This window comes from Contarinia nasturtii, unplaced genomic scaffold (genome assembly GCF_009176525.2).
Source record: "Contarinia nasturtii isolate CC-2019 unplaced genomic scaffold, AAFC_CNas_1.1 Cnas_scaffold_285, whole genome shotgun sequence".
Taxonomy (NCBI): domain Eukaryota; kingdom Metazoa; phylum Arthropoda; class Insecta; order Diptera; family Cecidomyiidae; genus Contarinia; species Contarinia nasturtii.
In genome coordinates this window covers 4,981,357-5,008,655 of record NW_022197640.1, presented here as the reverse complement: position 1 = coordinate 5,008,655, position 27,299 = coordinate 4,981,357, and the positions used below count along the sequence as shown (strand labels likewise).

The 27,299-nt window shown below is 34.6% G+C and overlaps 2 protein-coding genes and 1 non-coding gene across 5 annotated transcripts; all 3 read right to left on the bottom strand.

The window, feature by feature from the left end:
- Positions 1-133: 133 nt before the first annotated feature.
- On the bottom strand, positions 134-15,550 carry LOC116337414 (papilin). Of its 3 annotated transcripts, none has more exons than XM_031761965.1 (26): positions 15,454-15,550; positions 14,942-15,082; positions 8,462-8,525; positions 8,192-8,367; positions 7,767-8,061; positions 7,567-7,690; positions 7,279-7,502; positions 6,824-7,212; positions 6,609-6,729; positions 6,352-6,531; positions 5,533-6,268; positions 5,316-5,462; positions 5,012-5,236; positions 4,692-4,935; positions 4,423-4,611; positions 3,993-4,363; positions 3,497-3,916; positions 3,368-3,424; positions 3,133-3,282; positions 2,594-3,010; positions 2,329-2,508; positions 1,871-2,041; positions 1,118-1,764; positions 830-1,031; positions 427-758; positions 134-340 (listed from the first exon to the last, which is right to left on the bottom strand). In XM_031761965.1, the coding sequence occupies exons 2-26, from the start codon at positions 14,962-14,964 to the stop codon at positions 152-154; spliced, it is 6,273 nt and encodes a 2,090-aa protein (XP_031617825.1). In that variant the 5' UTR covers positions 14,965-15,082; positions 15,454-15,550; the 3' UTR covers positions 134-151. The 3 variants fall into 3 exon arrangements, with proteins under 3 accessions (XP_031617825.1, XP_031617824.1, XP_031617826.1); XM_031761964.1 differs by having other exon boundaries at positions 15,301-15,526; XM_031761966.1 differs by lacking the exon at positions 1,871-2,041 and having other exon boundaries at positions 15,301-15,526.
- A 7,381-nt stretch (positions 15,551-22,931) lies between these two features.
- Positions 22,932-23,050, bottom strand: LOC116337859. Its single transcript, XR_004200827.1, has one exon. It is a non-coding gene; the product is annotated as a 5S ribosomal RNA (ribosomal RNA).
- Positions 23,051-23,199: 149 nt separating this feature from the next.
- LOC116337503 (translation initiation factor IF-2, mitochondrial) lies at positions 23,200-26,166 on the bottom strand. The gene is made up of 9 exons (XM_031762113.1): positions 26,090-26,166; positions 25,592-25,890; positions 25,345-25,502; positions 24,924-25,281; positions 24,806-24,855; positions 24,516-24,730; positions 24,311-24,441; positions 23,533-24,243; positions 23,200-23,446 (listed from the first exon to the last, which is right to left on the bottom strand). The coding sequence occupies exons 1-9, from the start codon at positions 26,107-26,109 to the stop codon at positions 23,262-23,264; spliced, it is 2,127 nt and encodes a 708-aa protein (XP_031617973.1). The 5' UTR covers positions 26,110-26,166; the 3' UTR covers positions 23,200-23,261.
- Positions 26,167-27,299: the final 1,133 nt, after the last annotated feature.

Genomic DNA, 27,299 nt, shown 5'->3' with positions numbered 1-27,299 from the left:
TTAATGCAAAGCCAAAATTTATCCCATTCACCATGCGACAAGTTAAAGTGCGATAGAATTGAAAATAAGAAAAATGTGCAATTAGTATAGAAGGTGCAATACACGTTTTTTTGTGTGTGTGTGTGTAGAGATTGTTAATCTATATATAGAATTAAAGCGAAGAAAGATTAGAGAAAATGTCACACTTACCGGCGATATCCAATTGAACTTCACGTTGAACTGGTTCACCAATGCCATTGTCAGCAACACAAACATAAGTTCCGCTATCCGTTTTATGTACTTGAACGATTTTCAAATCACCATTCGATGTTAGTACAAATCGGCCTTGATCTGTATTTATCTGTTTAAAAAAAGTGAATTTCAACTCGTTTAAAGGATTTAAATCTATATATATATTTGTTCTTCGTCTCGTTTGTATACACATACCACAACTGAATTCTTCATCCATGAAACCGTTGGCAATGGATATCCAGTTGCATAGCATCGTAAAGTTGCAACACCACCTTCTGATTGAACAACGTTAACCTCTTCTTCCGTTTTGGCTTCAAGATAAACTGGTGCTGGAACTTGTGGTGCTTGAACGTCTGGATAATGTGATCGTGGTGGTGAAGTTGGTTCGTACGATTCAGGTGCAATACAAACTTGGCCGCATCCATTCGAACAACACTTATTATCACCACGGCAGTCGGCATCGGTGTAGCATTCCAGATCACATTGTGTATTATTATGTGCTGATGGACAGTCTCCCGGTTTGTTTACTAAAATTTCCAAATGCCAATTGGTCATCTCAATTGAAGTGAAATTGATTTTGCTATTTTGATGTACTCACTTTTACGGCAAACTGGTGCAAATGATGAGTCATGTGAGAAATCGACGGCACATTTTGAATCTTCCGGACACGGATAATCACGGCATGGATTTTCACATTCGCAACGTTGGCAACGATTTTCATCGTATGTTCTAGTCACTCCGTATGGGCATCGTAATGTGTTGCATTGATCGGTTTGTGCTTGACAAATATCATCAAAACGCTAAAACAATTTTCAAATGAATGTATTTTTATGATCATGTATTATTATTTTTTTTTTTTTGCAATTAAAATGTTTACAACACTTACAACATCGATATCTGGTATATTTGGTTTTTGTTCCGGTTCTTGTTCTGGTTCTTGTTCTGGGCGTTGTCTGCGTTGACATTGTGCTTGACAATCTGTAATCGAGTAGAAATTATTTTTGTTTCCACGGCATCCGCTATATTCAAACGAAAGACAATCATCGCTACGACGATCATAGTAGTAACGCGTAACATTCTCTTGGCATCGACCATGTACTGGCGGTAATGCGCACAAATCTTGTACATTTCCACAACGATTTTCACATTCTTCGGCCGATTGGAAGTTATTTTGATTGCCACCACAGCCACCATATCCAAACACATCACAAACACCGGTTTGACTGTCGTAGTAATATCTTGGTGTAATTGCACGGCATGGTCCTTGATCTGATTCCAATAGGCAATGACTTGGTTGGAATGGTTCCAATTCTTGTGGTTGAGGTGGTTGTGGTGTAGGTGGAGGTGGTGGAGGTTGTTGTTTTCTTTCACATCGAGCGAGACATAATTCTTCGCTGACAAAGTTATTTTCGTTGCCACCACATCCTCCAAAGTAGAATTGTCGGCATCTTTCCTCTTTTGTATCAAAATACCAACGGGCTTCGTAGTTTTGACAATTTCCAGTTTCGGCTGCTTTGTGGCATGCGTCTTTAGCTATTTTTTTTTTGTTTTTAATTCAAGTCGATCAGTAAACCACATAATTTTTTAAAATGTAAATGCATGCATTTTTATCAAACTCACACCACAAAATTCTACTTACTTATGTTACGAGGACATTGTGTCTCACAATCTTCTAATGTTACATAACTATTCTTATTTCCATCACAACCAGTATAATAGAAAGGCATGCACTTGTTATCGCTTTGTGAGAAGTGCCAACGTGCTTTTTTAGCCTCACAAGCACCAGTTTCTTTGGGCAATGCGCATGTTGCTATTGGTTCACAATAGTTTTATTGGTTTTGTTAGTACCAAAGGATTAAAGCAAATGGGAATAATTATATTTATAAATAGGTTTATTTTTTTCTAAATAAGTAAGCGAGTAGCTGCAGAAATAATTTGAGCTAATACCACAACCAAAATTTATCAATAAAATTATATCGCTTCAAGCTAATTCCACAACTGAAAATTCATTAAATGGAATATGCTTGAAACTTGCAAATAATTCTACATATGTTATGAGAAAAGCTCGACCAAAATGAAAAAAAAATGAAATGTTACCTTTTTGTACGGATGGATTTTTGCATTGGTATTTACAAGCTGATTCCGATGCAAAGTTGTTCTTTGTTCCTTTGCATCCACCATATCTGAATGGTTTGCAAGTATCGTCTTCTTTGTCAAAGTACCACCGTTCAAAGTTACCGTTGCATGGACCTTCTTCGAGTGGTTGTTCGCAAGCAGCTAAGCAAATTAAAAATATAATCAATTTGCTGTTATTGCATAGAAAAAATAAAAGAAAATCAAAATATATTTATTTTATTCTTACGCAATGATTCGTCTACAACGCATTGTTTCTGGCAATCTTCCAATGATTCAAATCGGTTTGTATTGCCCAAGCAACCACCATAAATAAATGGCGAACAGATATTTCGGTCCGAATCGTAATAGTATTTAGTATAGTATCCATTGCACGGTCCTTTAATCTTTGGTACTTTGCATGAATCTTTGCCAATTGGTTCTTCGCATGTGCTTTTACATTCATCGATTGTTTCGAAACGATTTGTATTGCCACCGCATCCGCTGTACCAGAATCGTGAACAACCTCCATATTCAGTATCGAAGAAATATTTAACGGTGTAATTACTGCAAGTACCACCATCTTTGGTGATGCTACATGCTTTCTGTGGTGTTGATGGAATATCTTCGCATCCATCGAATTGTTGTCCTTGAGCATCGGTAACACCTTTACAGCAAACGAATAAATAAATTTAAAAATAAAATTCAATCGCGAAAAACGTAATGAACAATAAAATAAGATGATAATTAAGACGCGGAAAAATGGCCAAAAATTCGTTTATCAATTACCGTCTGGGCAGCATCCATATTTGCTGGTGGCACATGTACATCCAGCAAAGTTCTCTCCGCTGGCCGCTGTAACACCATCGGAACAACACTTGTATTTTGTTTGTGCACAGTGGCAACCATAACCATGTGGACCTTGTTGAATTGTAACGCCTATTGAAACAAATGAAATGATATCAATCACACCAATAAGTTAATAATAACTTTAGAATCGTTTAGCTCATAAAATTAAAATTACCATCAGGGCAACATCCAAATTGATATGTATGACAAGCACAACCTTCAAATTTGGGTCCTATAATAAAAAAAATGTTAGTTCATCAAATGATTTGATATCAAGACATTTTAAATTTTAATGATGATTTACCTGTTGCTGGTGTAACCTTATCTGGGCAACAGCCGTATTTTTCGAATTCACAACCACATCCAGCGTTATCATATCCTCTTGCTGATGTTTTTTTGTCTGGACAACATCCATACGGTGAGTACTCACATTCGCAACCTTCAAGATTTGGTCCTCGGGCCGCATTATAGTTATCAGGACAGCAACCGTATGGTGAATTGAGACAGCATCCTTCACCGTTTGGACCATGAGCTGGTGTCGTTTTATCTGAGCAACAGCCAAATGGTTCTCGTTCACATGGAGCACAATCAGCCGTTGTACATGCTGGTTTGGGTGTGACAGCTTCAGTTGTTGTTTCTTTTGTTTCGTTTGTTTTCTGTGGTTTTGGTGTGGTGGTTGTAGTTGTCGTTGTTGTTGTTGTTGTTGTTGTAATAATTGGGCAACCTGAATTTTAAAAAAATAACAAAATTATTTCCGAAAATCTTTTTCTGTTCATAGGAAAAATCGCTTGATTTCTTACCTTCTTGATTGGATCCTTGTGCTTCAGTTTTTCCATCAGATGCACAACATCCGAATAAACTACTCTTACACAATGGTTCTGGGCATCCCTTGTATTTTTTGCCTTTGGCAGCTGATACACCGTCTTCACAACATCCGTATTTGGTTTCTTTACATGTTTCTGGTACCGCACAACCTTCATCGAATGGACCAGTTGCTGCAGTTGTGTTGTCCGGACAGCAACCAAATTTGCTCTTAAGACATGCCGATGGTTTGTGTGGTCTTGGTTTACATTTGCGTGGTTTCTGTTCTTTGCTAATAACATCTTCCAATGTGTATGATGTTGTTCCCCAAATATCTTCGTCGGTTGTGTCTGACGATAAGCTCGATGAACTGATATGATGGTAATCGTTAATTTTTTTGTTGTTGTGTTAATCATTCAAAATATTTACCTGAATTCACTTGTACTTTCACTCTCTGATGTGGATTCCGTGGAGAATTCTGATGTTGATTCCGTTGAGAATTCTGATGTTGATTCAGTACTTTCGGTGGCTTCGCTGCTTTCGGTCGCTTCACTCGATGAACTAACATCGGTTGACGATGAAGATTCAGAGCTTGATGATACATCCGTGCTGGATGAACTAATCCAAGATTTATGAATTATTACTTTTTTATCAATATTTTTATTCATTAAATTGCAAATCATTATTTTGAAACACACCTGTTTTCACTTGTGCTTTCACTTTGTTCGGTAGTTTGATCGCTTCCGGTGGTATCACTGCTGTCTGTACTTCCTGATGATGATGATTCTTCGGTACTTGAAGAAACGGCTTCACTGGACGAGCTAGCATCGCTTGTTGAACTGGATAAACCAGATTCAGTTGAGCTTGATGAATCACTGGTGGTGCCTGAGCTTGATGAATCGGTATTTGAATCAGTTGTGAACTCTGTGCTTGTCTCAGTTTCTATAACGATTATATTGAAATATGATTCAAATTAGATAAAATAATAATATTATTTTAGGTTTCAACTAAATCGCACCGGTTGTTTCAGGACTTGTGGACTCGCTACTTGATTCGCTACTTGATTCGCTACTCGATTCGCTACTTGACGCGCTACTTGATTCGCTGGCCGATTCACTGCTAGACTCTGAGGAGCTTGATGAAATGTCTGTAGAAGATTCACTGGATGAGCTTGTGTCGGTGGCTGAAGTTGATGTGTCCGTACCGGATTCTGTCGATAGTTCGGTACTTGATTCAGCTGATTCTATAAAAATGTTATTGAAAAGTTATCATACATAAATAAGATTTCGAACCAATTATGAAATTCAAATAAATTCATTTACCAGTTGATCCTGAGCTTGTAGATTCGCTGCTCGACTCGCTGCTTGATTCCGATGAGCTCGATGATGCTTCGCTCGATGATACATCAGTTGAGCTTGGTACTTCAGTTGAACCACTGCCATCATCGCCAGATCCCTCGTATGTTGATGCTACGATTCAGACGATTAATTTAAATTATGGTATTGATTTAAAAGCCTCTAAAACAATGAAAATACGTACAGAAAATAGTTGTGTCATCGATCGTAGAGAATGTTGCATCGCTTTGCATATCTTCGGTGCTCAAAGATGATGAAAATGACGATGCTTCAAATTCAGTCGATGATTCGAATGTTGATTCGGATGAGTCGTCAGTCGTTGAAATAACTTCAACATCTTCATCATCTTCATCACACCATTCATCACTTTCGTCATCCTCTTCAATTGGCTTGGCGGTCGTATCAATTGGAATCAATTCATCTTCAACGCATGGTTCCTTGTTACAGTCTTCTGATGAGAATACAATTGTGTCTTCTCCACATTTTGCTGGTGCTACCGAATTTCCATCGGATATGCAGAGTACTTTACGTGTTTTCTTTCCACCGCCACATTTTTTATTACAATCACTCCATGGCCCATTGAACCATTGACCTTCGCATTTCTTTTCGGTGTCACATTCCTTTGAACTTTCTGGCTTCTCGCCAGCTTCACATTTTGATTCATCATCGGCAATTTTAACGGCATTTCCATCAAGTTTACCGCACACAATATTTCGAGTTTGTATACCTTTGCCGCAATCAACCGAACATTTGCTCCATTGTGATGAAAACCATTGATATTCACATTCGACTGTTTGATTGCATGGACGACTTAATTCAGGCAATTTACGATTTGCACAGAATGTTTCGTTGTACACTTTTCCCGATTTCGATGCACATGATGCTGTTCGTGTCTCTTGTGATAAACCACAGGCTTTGCACTACATATTTTCAATTTAAATAATACGAATAATTTACAGAACAATTAATATTTTCAATTCATTTGAATGTGAGTATTGCTTACGCCACTCCATTGTGATGTGATCCAGTCGACACCTTCGCATGGTCGCAAAATACATTTTTGTGATGCTTCTGGTTTTGGATCCGGACAGTCAGCATTGTTCAATACTTCAATTTTTCCTTCATTTTTACGATAGCATTTGATGGTACGGGTTTGTACACCTTCACCGCACAATTTACTGCACTGTTTTGAAGAATAAGAGAAAAAAAAAAAAAAATCAGAACTATGCTTACAAATAACGCATTTTATGAATAACATACCCCCTTCCATGATCCAGTGTGCCATATTGGACAAATCTTTCCAAGATTACATTGTTTTTCGGTGGCTGGTTTATTGCCGGCCTTTTGCAAACACTCGGCATCATCAAGTAATTTGTGTTCTCTGTAAAGCGCATTGAATATTAATTCATTTTCTTGCATATTCATTCTCAATCAAAGTCAGAAATAGTGTAAAATTGACCAAGTACTATGCTTACCCATTTGATAAGATTTCTTCGCATTTAACTTCACGAGTTTGATTTCCAGTGCTTCCGCACGGTGCTGAGCATTTGCTCCATTCACCTTCGGTCCATTGTGGTGGGCATGTTTCTTGTCCGCATGGTTGGGTTTCGGCTGGCCGATCGGTGCTACTACACAAACTGTCGTCAACTGGTTTCAATGTTTTTTGACTATTGCAGGTAATTCGTCGTGTCTGAACTCCACTTCCACATCTTGCAGAGCAATCACCGTACGGTGAAAATGTCCATATGTAGGTATCTGGTTCAGTGAGATGAGCTGCGGCTTCGTTCACACTATACTCATAATGAACACCAACATTACGATCTTGTGACAATAATACCAAATAAACATTTTCAGTTGTTGGTCCCTAAAAAAAGAAATGATCACAATTTTAGCAACAGTTCAAAATACAAATGATCGATTTGAGCATTACGAGACATGTGAGTTGATCGGGAGCTGCAAATCCTTGTGGACGACGATCGTAATGCCAAATCGAACCAGCAAATGTCAACGGACGTGGAAAATCAATTCGCCAATTTCCGTTCAAATAGTAGTGATTTGATGAATTACGAATGGCCAAATAGTTGTTTGATGGGGCCTTTTCCTTGATTTGAATATTTGTCGCACCGCTCGGAATCAACAAAATATCATTATAACCTATAATGAAATAATTACATGAAAAAAACGAACATTGTGACTTTTCTTCATCAGGCCCATTTACCATTTTGTAAATCGTTCATAGTTAGTGTTCCTTCGACTGTTTTGCATGTAGACCCATCACCGGCACATGTTCTGCATTTGTCTTCACGAGCTGTTGATCCCAACATTAAATCGCAACCCACCGGCTATGATGGAAAATGGAATTCGATTTGTTATTTTGTATGTGTTTTTTTACTCGTCGGATGAAGAAATTAAACTTACTTGACATTGACCATCAACGCAAACATCGTTTGACTCATCGTTACAACGTGTACCATCAGTAACTTTAGATTTGTGTCGATAGTAAAATCGTTCACCGCGTGGCATACAATTCAATTCGCATGGATTTGGGGCCTTTAAGTATGGCACCCATTCATATCGAACACCTTCGAATGGTTTTTCATCGAAATCGGCACATTGCTGATGACGAAAATCTGGCTCATTCTCCGGACAATCTTGCGTATTGCATGAAAAATACTTCTTATTTCCGCCCACGCATCGAGGACTTCCGTTTGAACTATTTACAAACATATTCAAATTGATTTAGTTTTAAAACAAAAACATTTCCATTTTTTTTTAATTCATCGCTTTCGTTTAGTGTGGGCCTTTTCAATAGCTTAAACATACGGTAAATCATTTATACTTACTCGACATCATAACATTCACGCGTTTGATATGAAACACCGCCACCGCATGTTCGTGAACATGACGATGGGCCACTCCAATCGCTCCAGCCTTGTGACGATCCTTCGCCACCCGGAATTACATATGTTGAAGGTAAATAAACATTGTCACCATATTCACGTTTCGGTCGAAAACCAATCTAAATAAATTGCACCATTTTTCAAAATCAAATGTTTTATTAAGCAAACGATTGTTTGGGCAAAGAAATATACGAATATTGTTTGGTGCCTCACCTGTGATCTTGTGTGAATAGGATTTAAATCTATTGTAATCAGAAACGAAATCAAGACGGCAAATCTGCAAATTGTTTAAAAGATAAATGCAATAATATGTATGCGATGCAAGCTACTATGCAAAAGAAAATAACAAATAGACAAAATAAATAATCGCTTGTGCTCTTTATTGCAATTGTATATGTAAATATTTTACTGCATAGACTAGTCTGAGTTGTTTATGCTGCGATAAATAATGAATGCATTTGCAAAAAAAGGCACATCATCAATCATATATTTATATTTTATTTCATTTTTTCAACAATAGCTCAGCAAAATATCGCATTTTTCATAGCAGTATGACATTCCATTATGTTCTTGTGATGTAGGAGTTGCATATACAATGTGGACTATAATAATCATGTGATGATAGTCATTGTAAAGAGAAATCGATAACTACTGTCTCGGAATCGCCCATTTAATGATGTGTTTATTTGCCGCTCACTTCAACAGAATTATTGTTTACCAAAAACTGTCAGTATCAGCATCTCAAATTACAAGCCATGGCAACTCTGACCCACTTATATCGGGAGAACGCATTGCGGCTTGCATTCAATATCAAAATTTACTCCATATTAAATCCTTTCAATGGCTCTATCTCCGAAAAGAGGATGTGCATGATGTGTGAGTGTGCATTGCATGTGGCACATTCAACTTTTATGATTTCACTTTAAACAATGCGTGAGGACGGATATATTTGCTGTCATTTTATTTTTCTTTCGCTGCACTTTAAAATCATTCTTCCAGTTTTGAAATGAACTTGAACCCTTAACATAAGTTCCGAAAGCCGCTTATCACTTGAAGCATTTTTGGCAATACCAAGAAACAAAACGAAACTAATTTTAATTAATAGTTTAACACATTTGTCGAAAAATCAGAAAGCAAATGTACAACGGCACAAATGCACAAAAGATGCGTATCGTTTGTATTTATAAAATTGCTGGGTTTTTTTTCTTCTTCGGTGTAACCACATGTCGAAAGACATATTCTAATTCAAAACGGTTTTTTTTGGGCGGTATGCATGTTATATTTAATGGAAGGAAAAATTGTTTGAACCGACGATAAGGGATATTAGAAACCACATAGCCTTTGTTTTTCACGCAAAATTTCTCAGAATTAATTTATATGAATAAATTTTGTTAATTATTATACTGTTTTTTGTTTTATCCTTTTCACATTCGGTTTCGGCTTCAATGTGCGTTCGTTTCAAGTTCATTAAAGTCTCATTCAATGCAGACAATTTGTAATTTACATGATATCGCTCGTAATTATTATTAGTGACAAAATATGATCGCGTTTGTTTTTTTCTGGCGTATCCATATCGGGTTTGTTGATTGGAACTTTTTAACGTTTCAATGCAATTCAAAGAATATTCTCGCAGTCCCCGCAATATTCAGTTAAGACAATGTGTTTATATAGTTTTTTTTTTAAGGCATTGGTAATTTCAACTAAATCGGTAAACCTGTAGATGGTTTTAAGTGATTTACTTTGTTTAACACAAAACATAGTTTTCATTTGTTGAAAACCATATTCAATTAACAGAATGAAGACGGTTTTGTATACTTTTCCATTTTCTATGTCGTTTTGGTTCATAAAAACGAATCGAAGCCATTTCGAATGTCATTTTCTACATGAAAACATATAATTCTGCATATTCGTGTAAATGAGAATGCAAAAGCATTGAACTCAATCGAGGGGAAAAACCATTGAAACGCTGGCGCCTTCATATATCTTTGGTTCGTTTACATCAAACGTTAGACATGGCGTCACTCTTTGAATAGATATGCCTTCTTTGAAATTCGAACGACGATCTCTTTTTTTTCGGTTCAAATTGGTAGAAAAACAAAACCAAAATAAATCCTTCACATCTGATACATTGACCGACTCTGCTCAAGATAAATCTGTTTGTGCCTTCTTCAAAATTATTGCTGTTAATAGAATTTATTTTGTTGTTTTTTCTTCCTCTCAAAATGGATTTCAAATTCCAAATTATGTCCATTTACCAAACCAAATGGAGTTGATCATTTTGTCAAGCATGTTCACTCATCGGTTCACATTCGTCACGTTCAGGCCAAATATTTTCTACACACAATAGTACATATTGCATGTGTGCAAATGCGCGCTATGAGTTTTTCGGATCCGAAGAACCAAATTTGATTTCAATGCTCAAGCAAAATACGCACACATGTTTAAAATTATGTTTAATTCTTTTGGGTGCAGCATCATTTAAACCGAAGGAAGTCTTCAGCTATTCATGTTATTTGTATACTGATAATGACTTGAAACTAGTTTTATGTTTCTTTCAATTACTTGTCGGGATTTTAGCATAAAAACACACTCACACAGAGACAAAGATTTACCATTAAAAAAAATATACGGATAAAAACCAATTGAATATTGTTGTGTGTTTTGTTGTTATTGCTGAAGGATTCTTGAGCAAATGTGCGCAAAAGAGCGCAAAAAAGAATACTGAACGGAACGCCAAATGATCAATGAATAAAGATAATATTATGGGCAATTTACGAATCGCACAATTTGACCAATATTTCTCGTTTTCTTACTTCTTGTTTGGCGCATGAGTAATGAATATGAATCGTTTGCATCATTTGTCAAACGACACAAATAGATAGAACATCAAAAAAAAGAGTAATTCGATGAAACAAAATAAGAATGCAAAAAAAGATTTTAAACATTTATTGCTGCACCGGGATGGGTGAACGAGTGAGCGAGAGAGGGGCACATGTGAATGTTTTGTTGGATTCGATTTATTGACGAACATCATTCGGCCGAATGATGATGAAATGGGATGCAGCATAAAGACAGAGAATTGACGATACTTGAGGCTCATCTATCCATTCGATTTCAAACTGCACGCAGTTTGAATTTTATTACGACATCTTTGGTTCTTTTCTTTTTTCTATCGTCTCCCTCTCTTTTAATTATTATTTCTCGTACATTCAATGCTCTTTCCTGCCGCCAAACTGATTTTATGATTCTTCAACTCTCAAACTAAAAACTCTTCGAATATTTAAAAGCAATGCAAGTACTAATCAAGAGGAAGAACATTTGCTGTAAATAAACATATATATATGAATGTGATGTGCCGTTACGCCGTCTCAACAGTCTTCCATAGCGACATGGAGTAGGAATTCTAAGCATTTTGCTTCATACTAATGGAAATTAGATTTCTTTATCGGAATGAAATGAAGTAAAAACAAAAATAACAAAATAAAACAAGGGATATGAAGCCTTCATAGTTCTGAATGAATTATTCGAAAGAAGTCAACTGAATGGAAAGATGTAAAGAAAAATAGAAGAAGTTGTAGTATCGTTGTAGCAAAAGCGGAAATTGTTGAAACAACACTTGCGAAATACTTCCAGCTAAGATTTCATATTCCAAAAAGGCCAAACAAAACAACAACAAAAAAAAACTATTTTTACTCTTTTTTTTTTCTCTTCTTCTATTTAAGCTGACACATTTCAATGGAAATTAAACTTGGCCGAATCATAAAAGCACTTGCAGCAATTTATGGTTTGCATTTATGCCGTGTGTTTCTTGGTATACATCTCGCGGTGAACAACGCGATTGATTTTGAAATGACTTGGACTATTGTAAATATTTCAGACAATCTGACGACCGATCGCCGCGATTCATTGCAATCATGTAACTTGCACAATCACCCATGCAAACGAGCTCGCGCTCCCGCGCGCTCATGCACACATATATGTACTTATGTTGAATTCTATGATGTTTGTTTTCAAGTGGCATATCCCTTGCAATTGTTGTTTAACACTCTCGCATTCGGCATAGATATTGCCCGCACTAAATGGGCGCAACAAATTTTACTGGATTGTTCACATCATCATCGTACCACATTGTTTGAATACGGTAAACAAAAGGAAGGCATAAACGTTAAATTTGCATGAGTTTATAATAATAATATCTCTCTCTTTCTCTCTCTTTCTCTCTCTTTCTCTCTCTTTCTCTCTCTTTGTGCATTTGAATTTTGCTTTAGAGATATCAACAGAAATTCCACATCAAACATGACGTCTATTTTTTATTATTTGAAGTTCGAGTACTTCATTTCAACCTACTTTAAATACGGTGCAATACATTGAATTCTCTCACACTTCTTTTTAATTTTGCTCTTGTCAAAGGCGACGAATGGGAAAAGCATCATAAAACTGCATATTTAGCTGCATTTTCAAAATGTACATTTGCATTCAAGTTAATTCATTAAAATGTATATAAAACCACATTGTATGACTATTGGCTGATTGATTTGAAATCAGGAGTTTGTACTCACAACATATAAATTGAAAAATTAGCTTAATTGCTGCCGCAATCCATCGTCATGATTAAATACAAATCACGAATGATTAAAAATAAAAGCAAACCATCGAATGGAAGCAACAGAAATGTAGATTTATTGTAATTATTGTGCAATAACCCAAATATTTACATTAGACCAAGTGAATTTCAAATGCAAACGCACACACACTTCATGCGAAATTGGAACTCATAAAGGGAATTGCCCAAGTGGTTTGAAATGAAAAATGATTAGAAAAAAATCTGGTGAATATATATGAATGAAACATGTGCACACATATTGTTCTCATCGCCGCTCTTTTGAGCAAAGGATGAACAAATTGAAAATCGGTTCAAAGAAAGCCACATTTTTTTTTTTCAACAACAAAGTGAAATTGTTTATGCTATGGACCATTTGAACATACATTTTCAATCGGCGATAGGGCATGCAATGAGAGATAGATGAGATAAACAAACTTAAAAACAATTATATGCCAAATGGTTCATGGAATTGTTGCCACCGTGCTTTTGCTGACTTTGTGGCAAAATTGTTTATATCATTTGCTATAATTGCTATGATTGCATGTGTGTGTGCGTTGCTTTGCTCGGGTAAAATGTATCTACAATCTGACATTCATGTAAAAATGAATGCTTCACACGATTTCCAGTCAATATTGTGATTTATGGTTCAATCCTTGCTCAATGCAAATTGTTTATTTAATGCTAACGGCTCATTTGTTCACTGCCGTTGATATACAAAAAAGTGAAAATAGCTCGATTCGGAATTAAAACCGCTCCATGAAAGCACTATTTCAACAATTTTTAGATAAGGCACTTAAAGCGTGGCAACAAATATGTTTATTTGAAGAAAAAAATTGATAAAAAATGATGGAAATGACTCAACTGTCATATAACGTTGTTTTTTTTTGCTCACGCATTTTTTTGCTCACTATACTCATTTCCATCTTTTTTTTTCTTTCATATGAAATGAGGAATAATTTTCATATTTCAATGCGAATCCATAAAAACAAAGTATTCAATTTGGGTTATTTGATTCAATCAATTTGGTTTGTTTCAGTTACGCTTGAATTTCTTGCAAATAAATCTAATGAAAATAATCGAAACAATTGACGCGATCGTAAATTATGAAAATCGATCTCTCTCCTCTTTGTCTCATTTGTTCATTTCATTTTGAAAAGGTTGCAATCAGCCAATATCGTGATCATTTCGTTTTCTCTTTCAAATATCGGGCATTTTTTTTTTTGCAAATCGTTATAGTAAAAACTCGGTGGATCGCACATTTTTCATCCAAATAAATGTGAGAGATAGACAAAAAATGTCTGCACTCCATGCGCTTCAACAAGGTTATTATTATTCAATTCCCTTTTGTACGTTTATATTTTAAACATTTAGTTGCATTGAATTGGATGATCGTACGATGAATCGCGCGCGCATGAGAGAAAGATAAAAAAGCGCGTATTTTTATTTCTTTTTAATGAAACATAATATGCTCGTAAATTTGTTCAAACAAAAGGAGAGACACTGAAACAAACAGCACAATCTTCAATAAATAATTGAAAAACAACTGCAAAAAAGAAGAAGATAACATACAAAAATGATACACTGTGACTTAGGCCCTCTTGTATTTGATCTCAATATAACAAAAGAAGAGAAACAAGAGCCAAAGTGAATAAAACAAAACGATTCCAAAAGTGCTCGCAGCAATTTCTTTTTTCGTCCATTTCTTGTCTTGTGAATTTGAATCTCACGTTTTATATGATTCGTTCTACATATGGGCCAATTTTCACCTATATATCCTTCAATTTAAGGTGGATCAAGTAAAACAATGACTTGTTAACTGCCGGTGGACTGTTCGAGTTTCCTTTTTTGCAATTTAATTCGCATCATATTTGGTTAATGAAACATCAGCAAAGACAAGCTCATTAATTACGAGAAACACTTCATCTATGCATTTCGTTCGTGATTCTTGGTGTAATTTGCTTTCCTTACATTGAAGAAAAAAAATGTGTCACTTAAACACGGCGAACGTAGGAGATGTGCACAAGAAAGCAATTTAAAATAAACTAAATGTCCTTAAATTTATTGTAAATTTGATTTTTTTCAACACTCACTGTATGCGTCTTGTTAGTCCCATTTTTGCTGTTGGCCGATCACACTGGATCGGGCTGGTTTACCGATTATTCCGTTTGAACTATTTAAATTTTTTCCCGTCAAATTAATTATTTTGTTCTTTTTTTTCGTTAAAACTGACACTATAACAAAAAAAATTCAACGCTTAATTCACCACAAAATTTTATCGAATTTTTTTCACAATCAGGAAATTTAGTTGAGAAAAAAAATTAAAAAAAAAAAAAAATCAATCACATAATTTCATGTGTCAAAAATTGCGTCAAAAAATCTAAAAACCCAAATATTCATAAAATTCGGAATCTTTGCGTGCTATCCTTCAAACGAACCAACGTCAACTGACCTCATGCACTGCACTCATACTCTGTATGTCATTAAATTTGAGCTCTTTTTTGTTTTGAATGAGCTTGCGATAAAGAAAATGGTACACAAACCAAAACCACACACATAAAAATAAAAAGTGAAATAAAAATGAACTCAAATTGTATCCACTAACGATATAAATCTCGGCGAATGAGAAAAAGAGAGCCAGCAAGTTTGAGCTGCTGCGCGCGATGATTTCTTAAATCTCGTCTGCTCGGGCCGACGGAGAGTGAAACTATAAGCATGATTCGGCGCAAACCAAATCTCTTATAGACAGCATGAGCCCTTTTTCCGGTGAATTCTTTGTGTACAACAAGAGGCACATCGTTAAAGCATCGACAAACAACGACAAATACAAACGGACCAACGAAACCAAACAAACACATACGATCGCACACATTTCTTCGTCCAAGTTCTATGCTATCATTACCTATGCGTTTGGATCATACATGTATAGGATATGTAACGAGCCCACATATCTACGCATGATGATCGCGCTAAGCTTTCGTATATTTTGTTAAAACATTCTCACAACGACATAGCGGCAAGTTTTCCATATCGTAATCGTTTACGACAAAGCACACCAAACACAACACATCAAAAACTGAACACACAAATAATATGATTGACATTCCCAAAAACAATGATCCGCATTCAATCTATTTGAAACAGTAGCATGTATCCCTTTCGCCCTCTTTCTCTCTCTCTCTTGCTCTTGTTGTGGATTTGAAGTTATCAAAGATTTATTGCAAATATCCACAATTCCCAGGGTTCATTCGATGACAGTTATATTGATTGATACTTCATATTGCAACCTTAATTATGATTTGATGTCATTAATGACCATCGAGAACACAGTTAACATGCAACATTCACATCGATCATATGAAACAAATTAACATAAAAATGGTCATAAGTTATCAAATTTCTTAAGTGGGTTAGCATTCGCAACAAAAATCAAATGATTGTAAAAAATGGTTGTTTTTTTAATAAATGTAAAACAAAATAAAAAATAAACGAATTTGCCAAGAGAAATGGATAGAATGAACAGAAGATATGAAAATCGAATGAAGGCAAGCTAACGAAACAAAATCTACGACGGCCGATAAGAATACATATAAAAAGGAATAGGAGAAGCTGCAAAAGCATTCATGAAATGAAGAACTGCACCGAAATAGAATGTGGCAGAGAGAGAGAGAGAGAGAGAGAGAAAAAAAAGCGAAAGAAATAATGAAAGAAAGATGAGAGTGAAGAACGAAACACAGAAGAGACACAGTCATATTCATGCAAACATAATATAGTGAGAGCCCGAATGCATACCGAAAACAGGCGCAACAGTTCCAAAGGGAATGGTTGCAGGCAATCGTGTGTGCAAAACGCAGTCACAACATTTAACTACTGATTCAATATTTAAACATCGAAAGACCGAAAATGTGCATGCGTTGCGCATTTCATGTTGATATTGCCCCGGCTCTGTCGCTCAGTTGGATTTGCCGCTGCAAAGTATTCCAAGTGAAGTACATGTGTTGATTTCGCCGGTATTATTAAAACTGAAAATGAAACGCTGTAAAACAAAGCAAACTGTGCACATATTGTCGGGCAATAGACAATACATGTTTCTTTTTGCTCGATTTTCTGTTAGATCTTGAAACTGTTGCTTTGGACCACTCTCTCTCTCTCTATCTCTCTCTCTCTCTCTCTCTCTCTCTCTCTCTCTCTCTTTTCTACAAGTTGTATGTAATTAAATCTACGAAAAAAAAGACGAAAAGATTTTCAAATCACTTTGTAAACTGAACGCACATTCGCATCCATCCAAAACCATGGATACAAACGTGCCGATATACATAGCGATCAAGGCTGCTTCAAATTCTTTACAGTTTTTTTTGCTCTTCGATTCTCTTCTTTTTAGCAAAAAGTGCAACGATTGCTGAACCACGAAGTGAGAGACGCTCAACGCACGGAAAGAAAGAAAGATAGTGAGAATGAGAAAGCGAAAATTGCAAATCACATAAACGCTGATAAATTCCCTCCATCGGCACACTTTCATTGATGTGATCTGTTCGCATAGTCGTCCTTTTTCATTTAAACAAAGTGAATTTATGTATTTCTTTAAGAGTGAGACTTTTTTTCAACTTCTTCTTCACCATTCAATCATGCGTTTGCAATGGAACGTTAACAAATTGATTTATAAAGTAATAAAATGTACATTTTGCTTGTGTTGTTCATTTTTCATTAGAAGATCTAATTATGCATCGCCACAATCTTCAAGCCAACCCTACACTTAAAAGGGAAATAAAACGGACGATCTGCTGCCATAAATCAGAGTTGTGCGGTATTTTTTTTTATTCTACTCTTCAACACCATATAAAATGCTTTCTTATAACATTTTTCATGTTGATCTTGACCATCAAACATATGATGCTGTCGCAGTCAATAATGAACTTCATATATATATAAAAAAATATATTAATGATTCTGATTTCGCTGATTGTAATTAAATTATTGTGCAAAATGTATAATCATAGATGGTTGTTCGTTCGTTGTTCAAAACAATTCGACTTGTAATCTCAGAAAATGATGTTCCAGCCATCAAAGAAAAAAAAAGAAGTCCATATTATAATTACCTTTTTATGCGCTTAATGCTGGCGATGATCTGTGTACACTCTAATTAGCATATCAAAACGTTAATAGGATATTGATTATCATTTTAGATGCATTTCAATGTATGGTTGCCCATCATCATAACGATCAATGGTCATTACTCAGCTAGAATAGTGAATTAACATAAATATACGTACAAAATTGGGTATATTTACGTTGAGCCAATTGACTTCTGAATGTTCTATTGTTAAACAAAGTGTTGTACTCGTTTTTTTTTTATATCCATGGTGCTAATTTCACACTTCAAATAGAAAAGCCATTGCCTTGAGAGATACATATTGTGTACGGTGTGCATCGTTGTGTATAACTTGCGACGTTTGCCGTTATCATTATTGTTGTTGTTGTTGCTGCTGCAACGACAATACAACATTGTTGTCTCATCTCTGGTTGATGCAATCAGAACCGCTTTTATTTTATTATTCAAGTAAAAGTGTAGAGCAATTTTAAAACCTTCAGGTAACCCATACTTTACAATAACAAAAACTATAATACATGAGCAATATGTTGTAATCGAATTTCTACATTGGCTTTAAATGCAATTTCTAGCATATTTTCTGGCTGGAATATTTGCATCGAGGGAGATAATGATGTTGCATTCTTTACTGTATGGTTGGCCCTTAGTTCGATAATCCGAATGATATTCAACCGAAAGAGAGAAAGAGAGTATTAATCTGAGAGCGAGTTGAGTGGAAAGGTTTTCGAGGTGAGAGAAAATCATTAAAAACCACCATAAAATCTAAATGGATGGAACGTAATTTATGCCAGAGAAAATCCGTAAAGTGCTTTTATTACAATAAATATTATGATGCACACTGTGCACGTGTGCATCATACTAAACAATTTATTGTGAAGAAGCCATAAAAGTATGTTCGTGTTCTTGGTCTTGTGTAACATGCAGAAAAAACACATAAGAAATGACTGATTATGTGCAAAAACAACATCATTTGGAATGTTTTTCGATAAATAAAGAATATTGATAGTTCCAAATGTGACAATATACACTTTATACACAAAGTAATATCAAGAACAATTTTTAATGGTTTTGACTAAAAAAAGGAGGCAAAGTTCCTATAGTTTTTCGTTTGCATTTAAATTGAAAATGTTAATGCAAATTATGACAATAGCGTCTAAAAAGAGTGTCCTGTGTACATTTTTGAACAGAACGAAATGCGTATGCCTCTTTTGCCGACAGTTGGTCACACCGAGAATAACTTGGAGTGCAAAAGGCATGTTGCAAATATATCAAGAATAATGAAACTGTCATGGGCCAACGAGTGAAATTACAAAAAAAAACCTTTATGCATGGTCTATACACTAACAAGATAGATATGGCATATTGTATAGCATTCTTCTTGTCTCGGAGACGATTTGCTTCGTTCCGGTATTATTATATTTTGTATATATGATAAGGAATGATTCACATTCTGTTGTACATTTGCCCATTTATTTCGAAAGAAACGTGAGCATAGCTCTACTGTACATTGGTTTTCATGTGCTGCTTAATCATAGACGCATTGTTCAGGACTGGAATTACCTATTTTACAATATGAACTCATGGGTTAAATGTTCATTACTCATTAATGTTCTATCATTTGAATTCGTTGGGTCAAAGTATTTCGTCTTATTTGTTTATTTTTTTTTCAATGATTATTAAAATCATAATCCTTTCATTGTTTGAATTTCGGATGAAAACGAAGATAAAGCAACATTGTTTCATATTTCGATTTTGGATTTTCGATTAGAGTTCAAACATCTATTTACCAAAGCAAAATGAAACTAAAAGCATTGAAAGCGAGAAATTATATGTGTCGAACAGAAATGAATATCACTAGACTGTATCCGCTGTTCGATATCCTTGCTCCGCAAATATAATCAGTCAACTTAATCTTAACTGTGATAATGGAGCACATAGTCTTAGCAAAGTTGTGTGTTCTATATCAATTCATTGTTGCAAATTCTATTCAAATTTAAATTGTGTTATTTGTGGTAGACGTAAACGAAATCGCAATCTCTCACAAATGTGTTTTGTTCAAGGTTTTCGAATGCGCCGCAACATACAAACTATTTGCGCACAATATGCACACAACATAAATATCATTGCGAAATGATTGAATATGTATTAATACATTGCAAAATGGTAATTTGATCATTTGCTCTAAGTCACATTCCTAATATGACATATTACACACATTTGACGTTTGCTATGTATGATCCACGTATTGTAGTTATTTCTAGTTTAAAAGTGTCAAAAAACTTGGGATTTGTGTAAAACAACGGATGCTGTTATCGTCGAACAACGGAATACAGATTGTTTTTTTTTATTCTCTTCTCTAATTGTTTTCCTTTTTGTTTAAGTTAGATAGATATATGTGGCCTATATTTAAAACCGTTTAATTCGTTTATTACTTCCATTTGTTGCATGTTTTGTGTATTGTTACTTAGAGCGTTTAGAGAGTTTCCGGACATGTTTGGTTGTGTTTCTGCTTGTTATTACTCTTTTGTCATTTCATTCATTTCAACAAAAAATGAATAAAAGTGTGTTTGCTACTATGCCGCGTTTGTTTCTAAGGTGAACTTTTCGGAGGCCACATCGTACTAATTTTGTACGCACATCCTTTTTGGTGGGCAGTGGAAGTGAACGCTTTTTTTACATTTGAAGGTTTATGCTATGTACGGAACGGAACTTGTGGCGACTATATTCCAAGAATTTCTATTTCATTCAAACTTTTGATGAATTTTATCAGAAATAGTAGAGTATTAGAAATAGTAGCGTACGCGCTCCAAATATGTGGTGATAACGCACGATGATGGAAAAAAATCGTCTAACATTTTTATCTCGGTCAGTTCATTACTACGATAGATATCCAAATCGGATCAACGTATTTACTAACCAAATTTATTGAATCAAAAGCAGGGCGAGAATAGGTTTTTTTTGCAACTGAAACCGATGATAAGCGGTCGAATGTGATATTTTTGACGCGAATTTAAATCAATGAATGGAAAAACGGTTATGCATCGATTCAGAAATTTACGTTGTCAAATGCGTAGGCCGAAATTGAAACAAAAGAATAGATTACGTGATTTGATGTAGATGTTGCTGTTTTGAAGATTCAAATATTTGTTCACTTCCGAGTTCCGTTTTCACTATCATGAAATGTGGACATGTTCGCTATGCTGGGGAAACTATTCATTCATACACATTGATTCACGTACACATTCAGCGTTGTTTATGAATGAATGAACATTATTGCGATAATTCTTGGATAAAGTAACCGGGTCTTGTCATTTATTGCATAACTAAATTCATTTTTTCTCACTGTGTAAATAGTCGTATGACATTTTAACACTGCATAAATTGTTTTCAGTTAAATCAATATCATTTTCTTTAAAAAAATAAAAAAAATCATTTTTTTCTGTTTTTTTACAGCACATCGCCAATATATCAAGCTTCCAATTGAATGTGAGTGAGAATGAAAGTGAGACTTCTCCTCAGAACATAGGAATGTGAAACAAATCTTAAAAGATTTTATTGAATTGTAGTACCAACGCAAATGTTATTGAAATGAAACACGGCGTGTTAAAAATTTCTTGCCGTGTGTATCAATTTGAAATGCTTTTTTACGATGTTACCAATACAAAAAATCAAACAATATATTAAACTAATTGGTCAGTTGAGCTGACAGTACGTAAGCCAGCTAAATGGGCCAAAACAATAGAAGTTATTGTTATAATGAACAATGACTACTATTAAAACAAGAGAAGTGATTCATCATTAAAACAATAACGTCTATTGTTTTAGACCATTTAGCTGTCTAGCTCAACTGACCAGTTAATTCAATATATTGTCTGCAAAAAATTGATTTCGATGTTACGAATATAAAAAAATTGGATTCAATGTTACGATGTAAAAAAAGACCAATTTTTACGCTTTTTAAAGATTGATCAGAAAAGTCGTGAATTTTTTTTCAAAATGAATTGGAATGTAAATCAAATGTCAACATATAAGGTTATTCAATAGGTATCATATGACAAGTTTATATGAAACTTTGAGAAACTCGGTATAGTGAAAAAAATTCAGACCGTGATTTGAATGTTATGGAATGCGATTTTTTTATTTCAATAAACTAACAGAAATTTGGTATTTTGAATATTTTTTTAATTTCAGATTCCAGAATGTCCGAAAATTGTTAAAATTCATCAAAAATTAGAAAAATTAGTTAACAAAGAGAATTTACGTAATTTCCGGACATTTTGATAGAATAATATACACACAAAGATAGCAAAAAAAGAATCAAATTTTTTCATATGATTTTTTTTTATTTATTTTTTTTTTTTAAGTTCGTATGTGGTAGATTTAAAATTCTATACGGAAACGATAAATTTATCAGAATTCGTCATTTTGGAAGAAGAGATTAATGGAAATAGGTCGTATTTTTCCCATTCAGTCGTGTTTCAGAGCCCAAATGTCGATGAAAATTCAATTCGAATAATTTATTTTATCGAATTTTTTATTCGGAATAAAAAAGAATCTTATAAAGTAACCAAATTATGCCTAAACCAAATACATACTTCCGTTATGCAATTAAAATTCATATGGTATAGTGAATTCTATGTAAGTTAGATAATTTAATTCACTTTTTTTCATAACAAGTATAATACCGAGTATGTATTTATATGTATGATAATTTATATTTAATTTTATTTTGGTCAGTTCAACGGCAACGGTATTAGACATTATTATACTGTCAAAAAGTTCCAACACGGAAACCATCCTTTATACACCTTGTTCGCGTTTCTTACCATCTCTCCAGTTGCATTGGTCCAATTTGTATCATTTAAAGAAAGAACCTAGGGAAAAATGTGACTTTATCTGAATTCAACTCATTTGAAGAATGATACTATTTATTTTTAATTAAAAAAAAAGTATTTTCACATCAAAAAAAATAAAAGTGCCAACGACACATGGTGTTCCCAGACGGTCACCCATTCAAGTACTAACCATGCTCAATGCAACTTAACTTCAGTGATCGGACGAGAACTGGTGCTTTTTACATGATATGGTTGTTGACAAATGTTTACTATTTTTTATCGAACATATTGATTCATATGATTCGCAAACATTTTCGAAATACATGAACACAAAAATATGATTATTCTTGGTACCATTTGGTACCCCTTTTAATCTGTTACTTTAAAAATTAATATTATTTACTTCTAATTTTGTACATAGTATATTTTTTTATTAAATAACAGACGAAACTATAGACAAATACAACTGATTTAGTTTTTATTATGAAATCCTGGATTCCAATCAATTTCTTGTCTTTCTTTTTTGATTGTGTAACAAATGACTTTATCACCAGGTTCAGCCTCAACCGTTTTGTCAGCTAATTGTAGTCCACAATCGACGCCTTTTTTAATTGTATCAACTTCGTTTTTCATGTGTCGCATCGAACTCAGTTTGCCTGAAAAATTGAAGTTATTGCTTTCAATGTAAATACGATACAAGAACAAAGAAACAAACAAACAAAAGTGCCACCAATTTAATTACCATCGTAGATTATTTCATCATCTCGTAAAATTTTATATTGAAGATTTTTCTTCAAATTGCCTTTCATACAACGGCAACCCATTACGGGAACTTTTTTATTTCGTTCATTAATCATAAATATTTGTTGTACTTCTGCTTCGCCAACAACATCGTCAACATCAATTTCCGGTAAGCGATTGTTTATTTCGGCAATAACGTCCTCAAATAATCGATAGATAATATTGAATTCGCGCATAACAACCTCGCTTGATGGCTGCATTCTTATTGAAAAACCATAAATGACTGCATCAAATGTTTTCGCCAATTCAATATCACTATCGGTAACTGTACCAACACCATGATGTACAATATTCAATCGACACATTTCCGAACAATCGTATGTATTAAATACATCGAGAATCGCTTCCAACGAACCATGCACATCCACTTTAATGATAATATTTAGTTTGGGAGTTGGATCTTCTGGTGCATAGGTTTTTTCTATAATTTGACTTTTTTGCTTTTTGGTCAATTGACGCCGCTCTTTATAGATTTTATTATGTCCTTCACGTTTTTCATTAATTGCGTCTAAATCATCTTCAGCTTTGTGAATTAGAGCCTTGTGTTCGCGGTATTTTATGACTGTATTTGCATGTTTTTCATTTTCAACCTCCAAAACTAAATCACCGGCTGCCGGCAATTCACGCCATCCCGTAATTTCGACTGGCACACCTGAAATGGAATACATAATAAATAGATTCGTCTTTAAGCAATGGCATAGAATTTTTTTTCTTGGTACCTGGTGTCACTTCATTGATTGGCTCAATGTTATGATCGAATAAACCGCGTACTTTGGCATAGGCTGTACCAGCAACTAAAACACTTCCTTTACGCAATGTTCCTCGTGTCACAATCATCGTTGAAAGTTTCCTTTAAAAGGAGCGAAAAAACAATCGTCGTGAATTTCTGATACGATAAATTTAAATGATTGGCAAAATTGGTACCCTCTTCGCGGATCAGTTTTTGATTCAATTACAACACCTTCGACGAGTCCAGTGTACTCGCTTTTTAAATCCATCAAAGCAGCTTGTGTAACTATTGCATCGGATAAATGATCTAAATTGGTTCCGTGCAGAGCTGATATACAAACACATTGAACATCACCACCATAACCTTCCAGATTAACTCCTGCTTTTAGCAATCCATTTTTGGCTGCTTCCTTATCATTTTCGTTTAATTGAAGAAAAAAAAAATTACTAAATTTCTTCTCATCGGAATGTTAACGAATACTTACAATATTAGCGCCGGGTGCATCAATTTTATTGATTGCAACTACCAATGGAACTGAAATATTTCGAAAATTTCATCAATTTAATGCGAAATGTCGAATTTAATTGAATCCAAATGTATACCATTTCCTTCTCTGGCCAAATTTAAAACCTCTTTCGTCTGTGGCATGACACCATCTTCGGCTGCAACAACCAACACAATAATATCCGTACAATGTGCACCTCGAGCTCGCATTGAACTAAATGCCGCATGACCAGGCGTATCCAAAAATGTCACACTTTCACCATTCTCCAAATCCACTGTAAATGCACCGATGTGCTGTGTTATGCCGCCGGCTTCACTTTCAACGACCGATGCTCCGCGCAAATTATCTAACAGCGTTGTTTTACCATGATCTACATGACCCATAACTGTTACAACTGGCGGACGTGGTTTTAAATTTTTCGGCGGTGCTGGTGGTCTTGGATATACATCCAAATCCTAAGAAGTCAATTTTTTACAAACGATATTCACATCGAAATCGAAAACCAAATGTTTACTTACAATTTCTTCTTTCACTTCGGCGTCGGGCGGTGCGGTAATTCGAGTTCTATATCCACATTTGGCGGCAATTTCTTTAGCTAATGGGATACTGTCAATTTTTGCATTCGGTTGAGTATCCACGACTTGCGGAAAATACGTTAGCACCTGTTGGACTATTTCTAAATAAATAAACCCATCAGAGATGAATACATTTAAAAATGGTGATAAATGTGAAAACTGATTCAGTTGAAGAAAATAAATGACATACCGATAGATCGATTCATTGAAGAAGCTAAGGTTTGAATATCAATACCACGATATATATCAACAACACCCCATACTGTTGACTTTGGTCTTTTCTTTACTATCCTTTTATTTCTTTCGGTTTTTGCCGATTTAACTAACACTTCTTCTTCTGGGTTTACGTTTTTTTTCTTTCGAACCATTGATGTTGTACATACTGAACGATTTACCATTAAATTTGGCATGGAATTCATTAGACGATTGTTCAACACACATCTTTTGTTGCCAAATGTTATTGAAGAACGGAATATAATTGCTGCCGATCTGTGTAGTGAATGAATAGAGAGCAAAAAGTGTGGTTAAGTTTTTTATTTACATCAAACCTAATGTACATAAATGCGGATTACATAAATTGATTTCATAATTTAACTGAACGGACACGAATTGTATCAATGGAAAATGATAAATTCGATATATTTTGAATATTTTTTGAAAAAAAATTAACTTAATTTTTAAATTATACCGTAATAAGTGTGATGACATTATTCCCAATTCAAGCTAAATTTCATTTGAAATGTTGTGTGAAATGTCATTGTCAACAATGTCAATATTTATATATAATGACACTGCATTACCGATTTTCCATATATTTGTGTGGTGCTGCACAAACATTATTTGTGTTGTGTTGTTATTTAAATTTAAAAACAGGTGGAAGCTATTGAGACAAAAACATGATTTTATTTATCAGACTACAGCAATTGAAAATTTAAATAAAAGACATCAATCAATTCCCGGCTAATGTCAACAAATATTGATTTGACTTTGTGATTTTGCTCAAGATTGAAACTTATCGAATGATATGATGATGTAGATAGAGGGGAGGTGATAAAAAGCACGAATATTTCCATCATAAAACCATTCCAACTGATTAAATCTCAAGTTGCACAAAAAAGTGAAATTTTATGACAAGTTTCATTCGAAGAACATATAGGATACAAACACTATTTTTGCTTCAAAAGGATGCAAAGCATTTAATATTCCAAGAGGATTGCATATTGAATGAAAATTTAATCTACGAAACATTGAATATAACGAAGGTGGAATGGTAACAGTACATACAATCAATATTAGCTCTCAATCACTCTTTCTTTCTAAATTTTCTGTACAATACACCATCCCATTAGCATTTCATCTACAGGCTCTTCGACAGTCAAATGGTGTACGCATTCGAATTGATCGAAACATGCAATAAAATCGTTAAACGAACCAATAGCATAACGGTGACGATGGCAAGATAAAATTGACTAGATCGACATCGAAGACGAAAACAACATCACCGATGCGCATACACATCGACGGAGAGAACATATTGGCTATAAATCTAAATAATTTATATTCAGTGCTGTGCGCATTGAAATTGCAAAATGAACAAGGAATGAAAAGTAAAATGTAAAAGAGATAAAGCGTGTAAATAACAAGACTGAAATGCGAAGCACACGTTAAACACATGAATCGATGATGCACGGATGCAAATGAACCGAGCGATGAAAAATGTGTACTAGGAAAAACTACGTAATGGCAACGAAAAAAAGAGTATTCAGAATAACTGAAATCAAGTAAATGGCGATGAAGAAGGATTCCAAAGGCGAACAAGCACGTTGACAAATAACATAGCGCCAAGTATGCATATTTATTTGAAAATCTTGGCTAATTTTTGGCCCAAGTGCCATTTT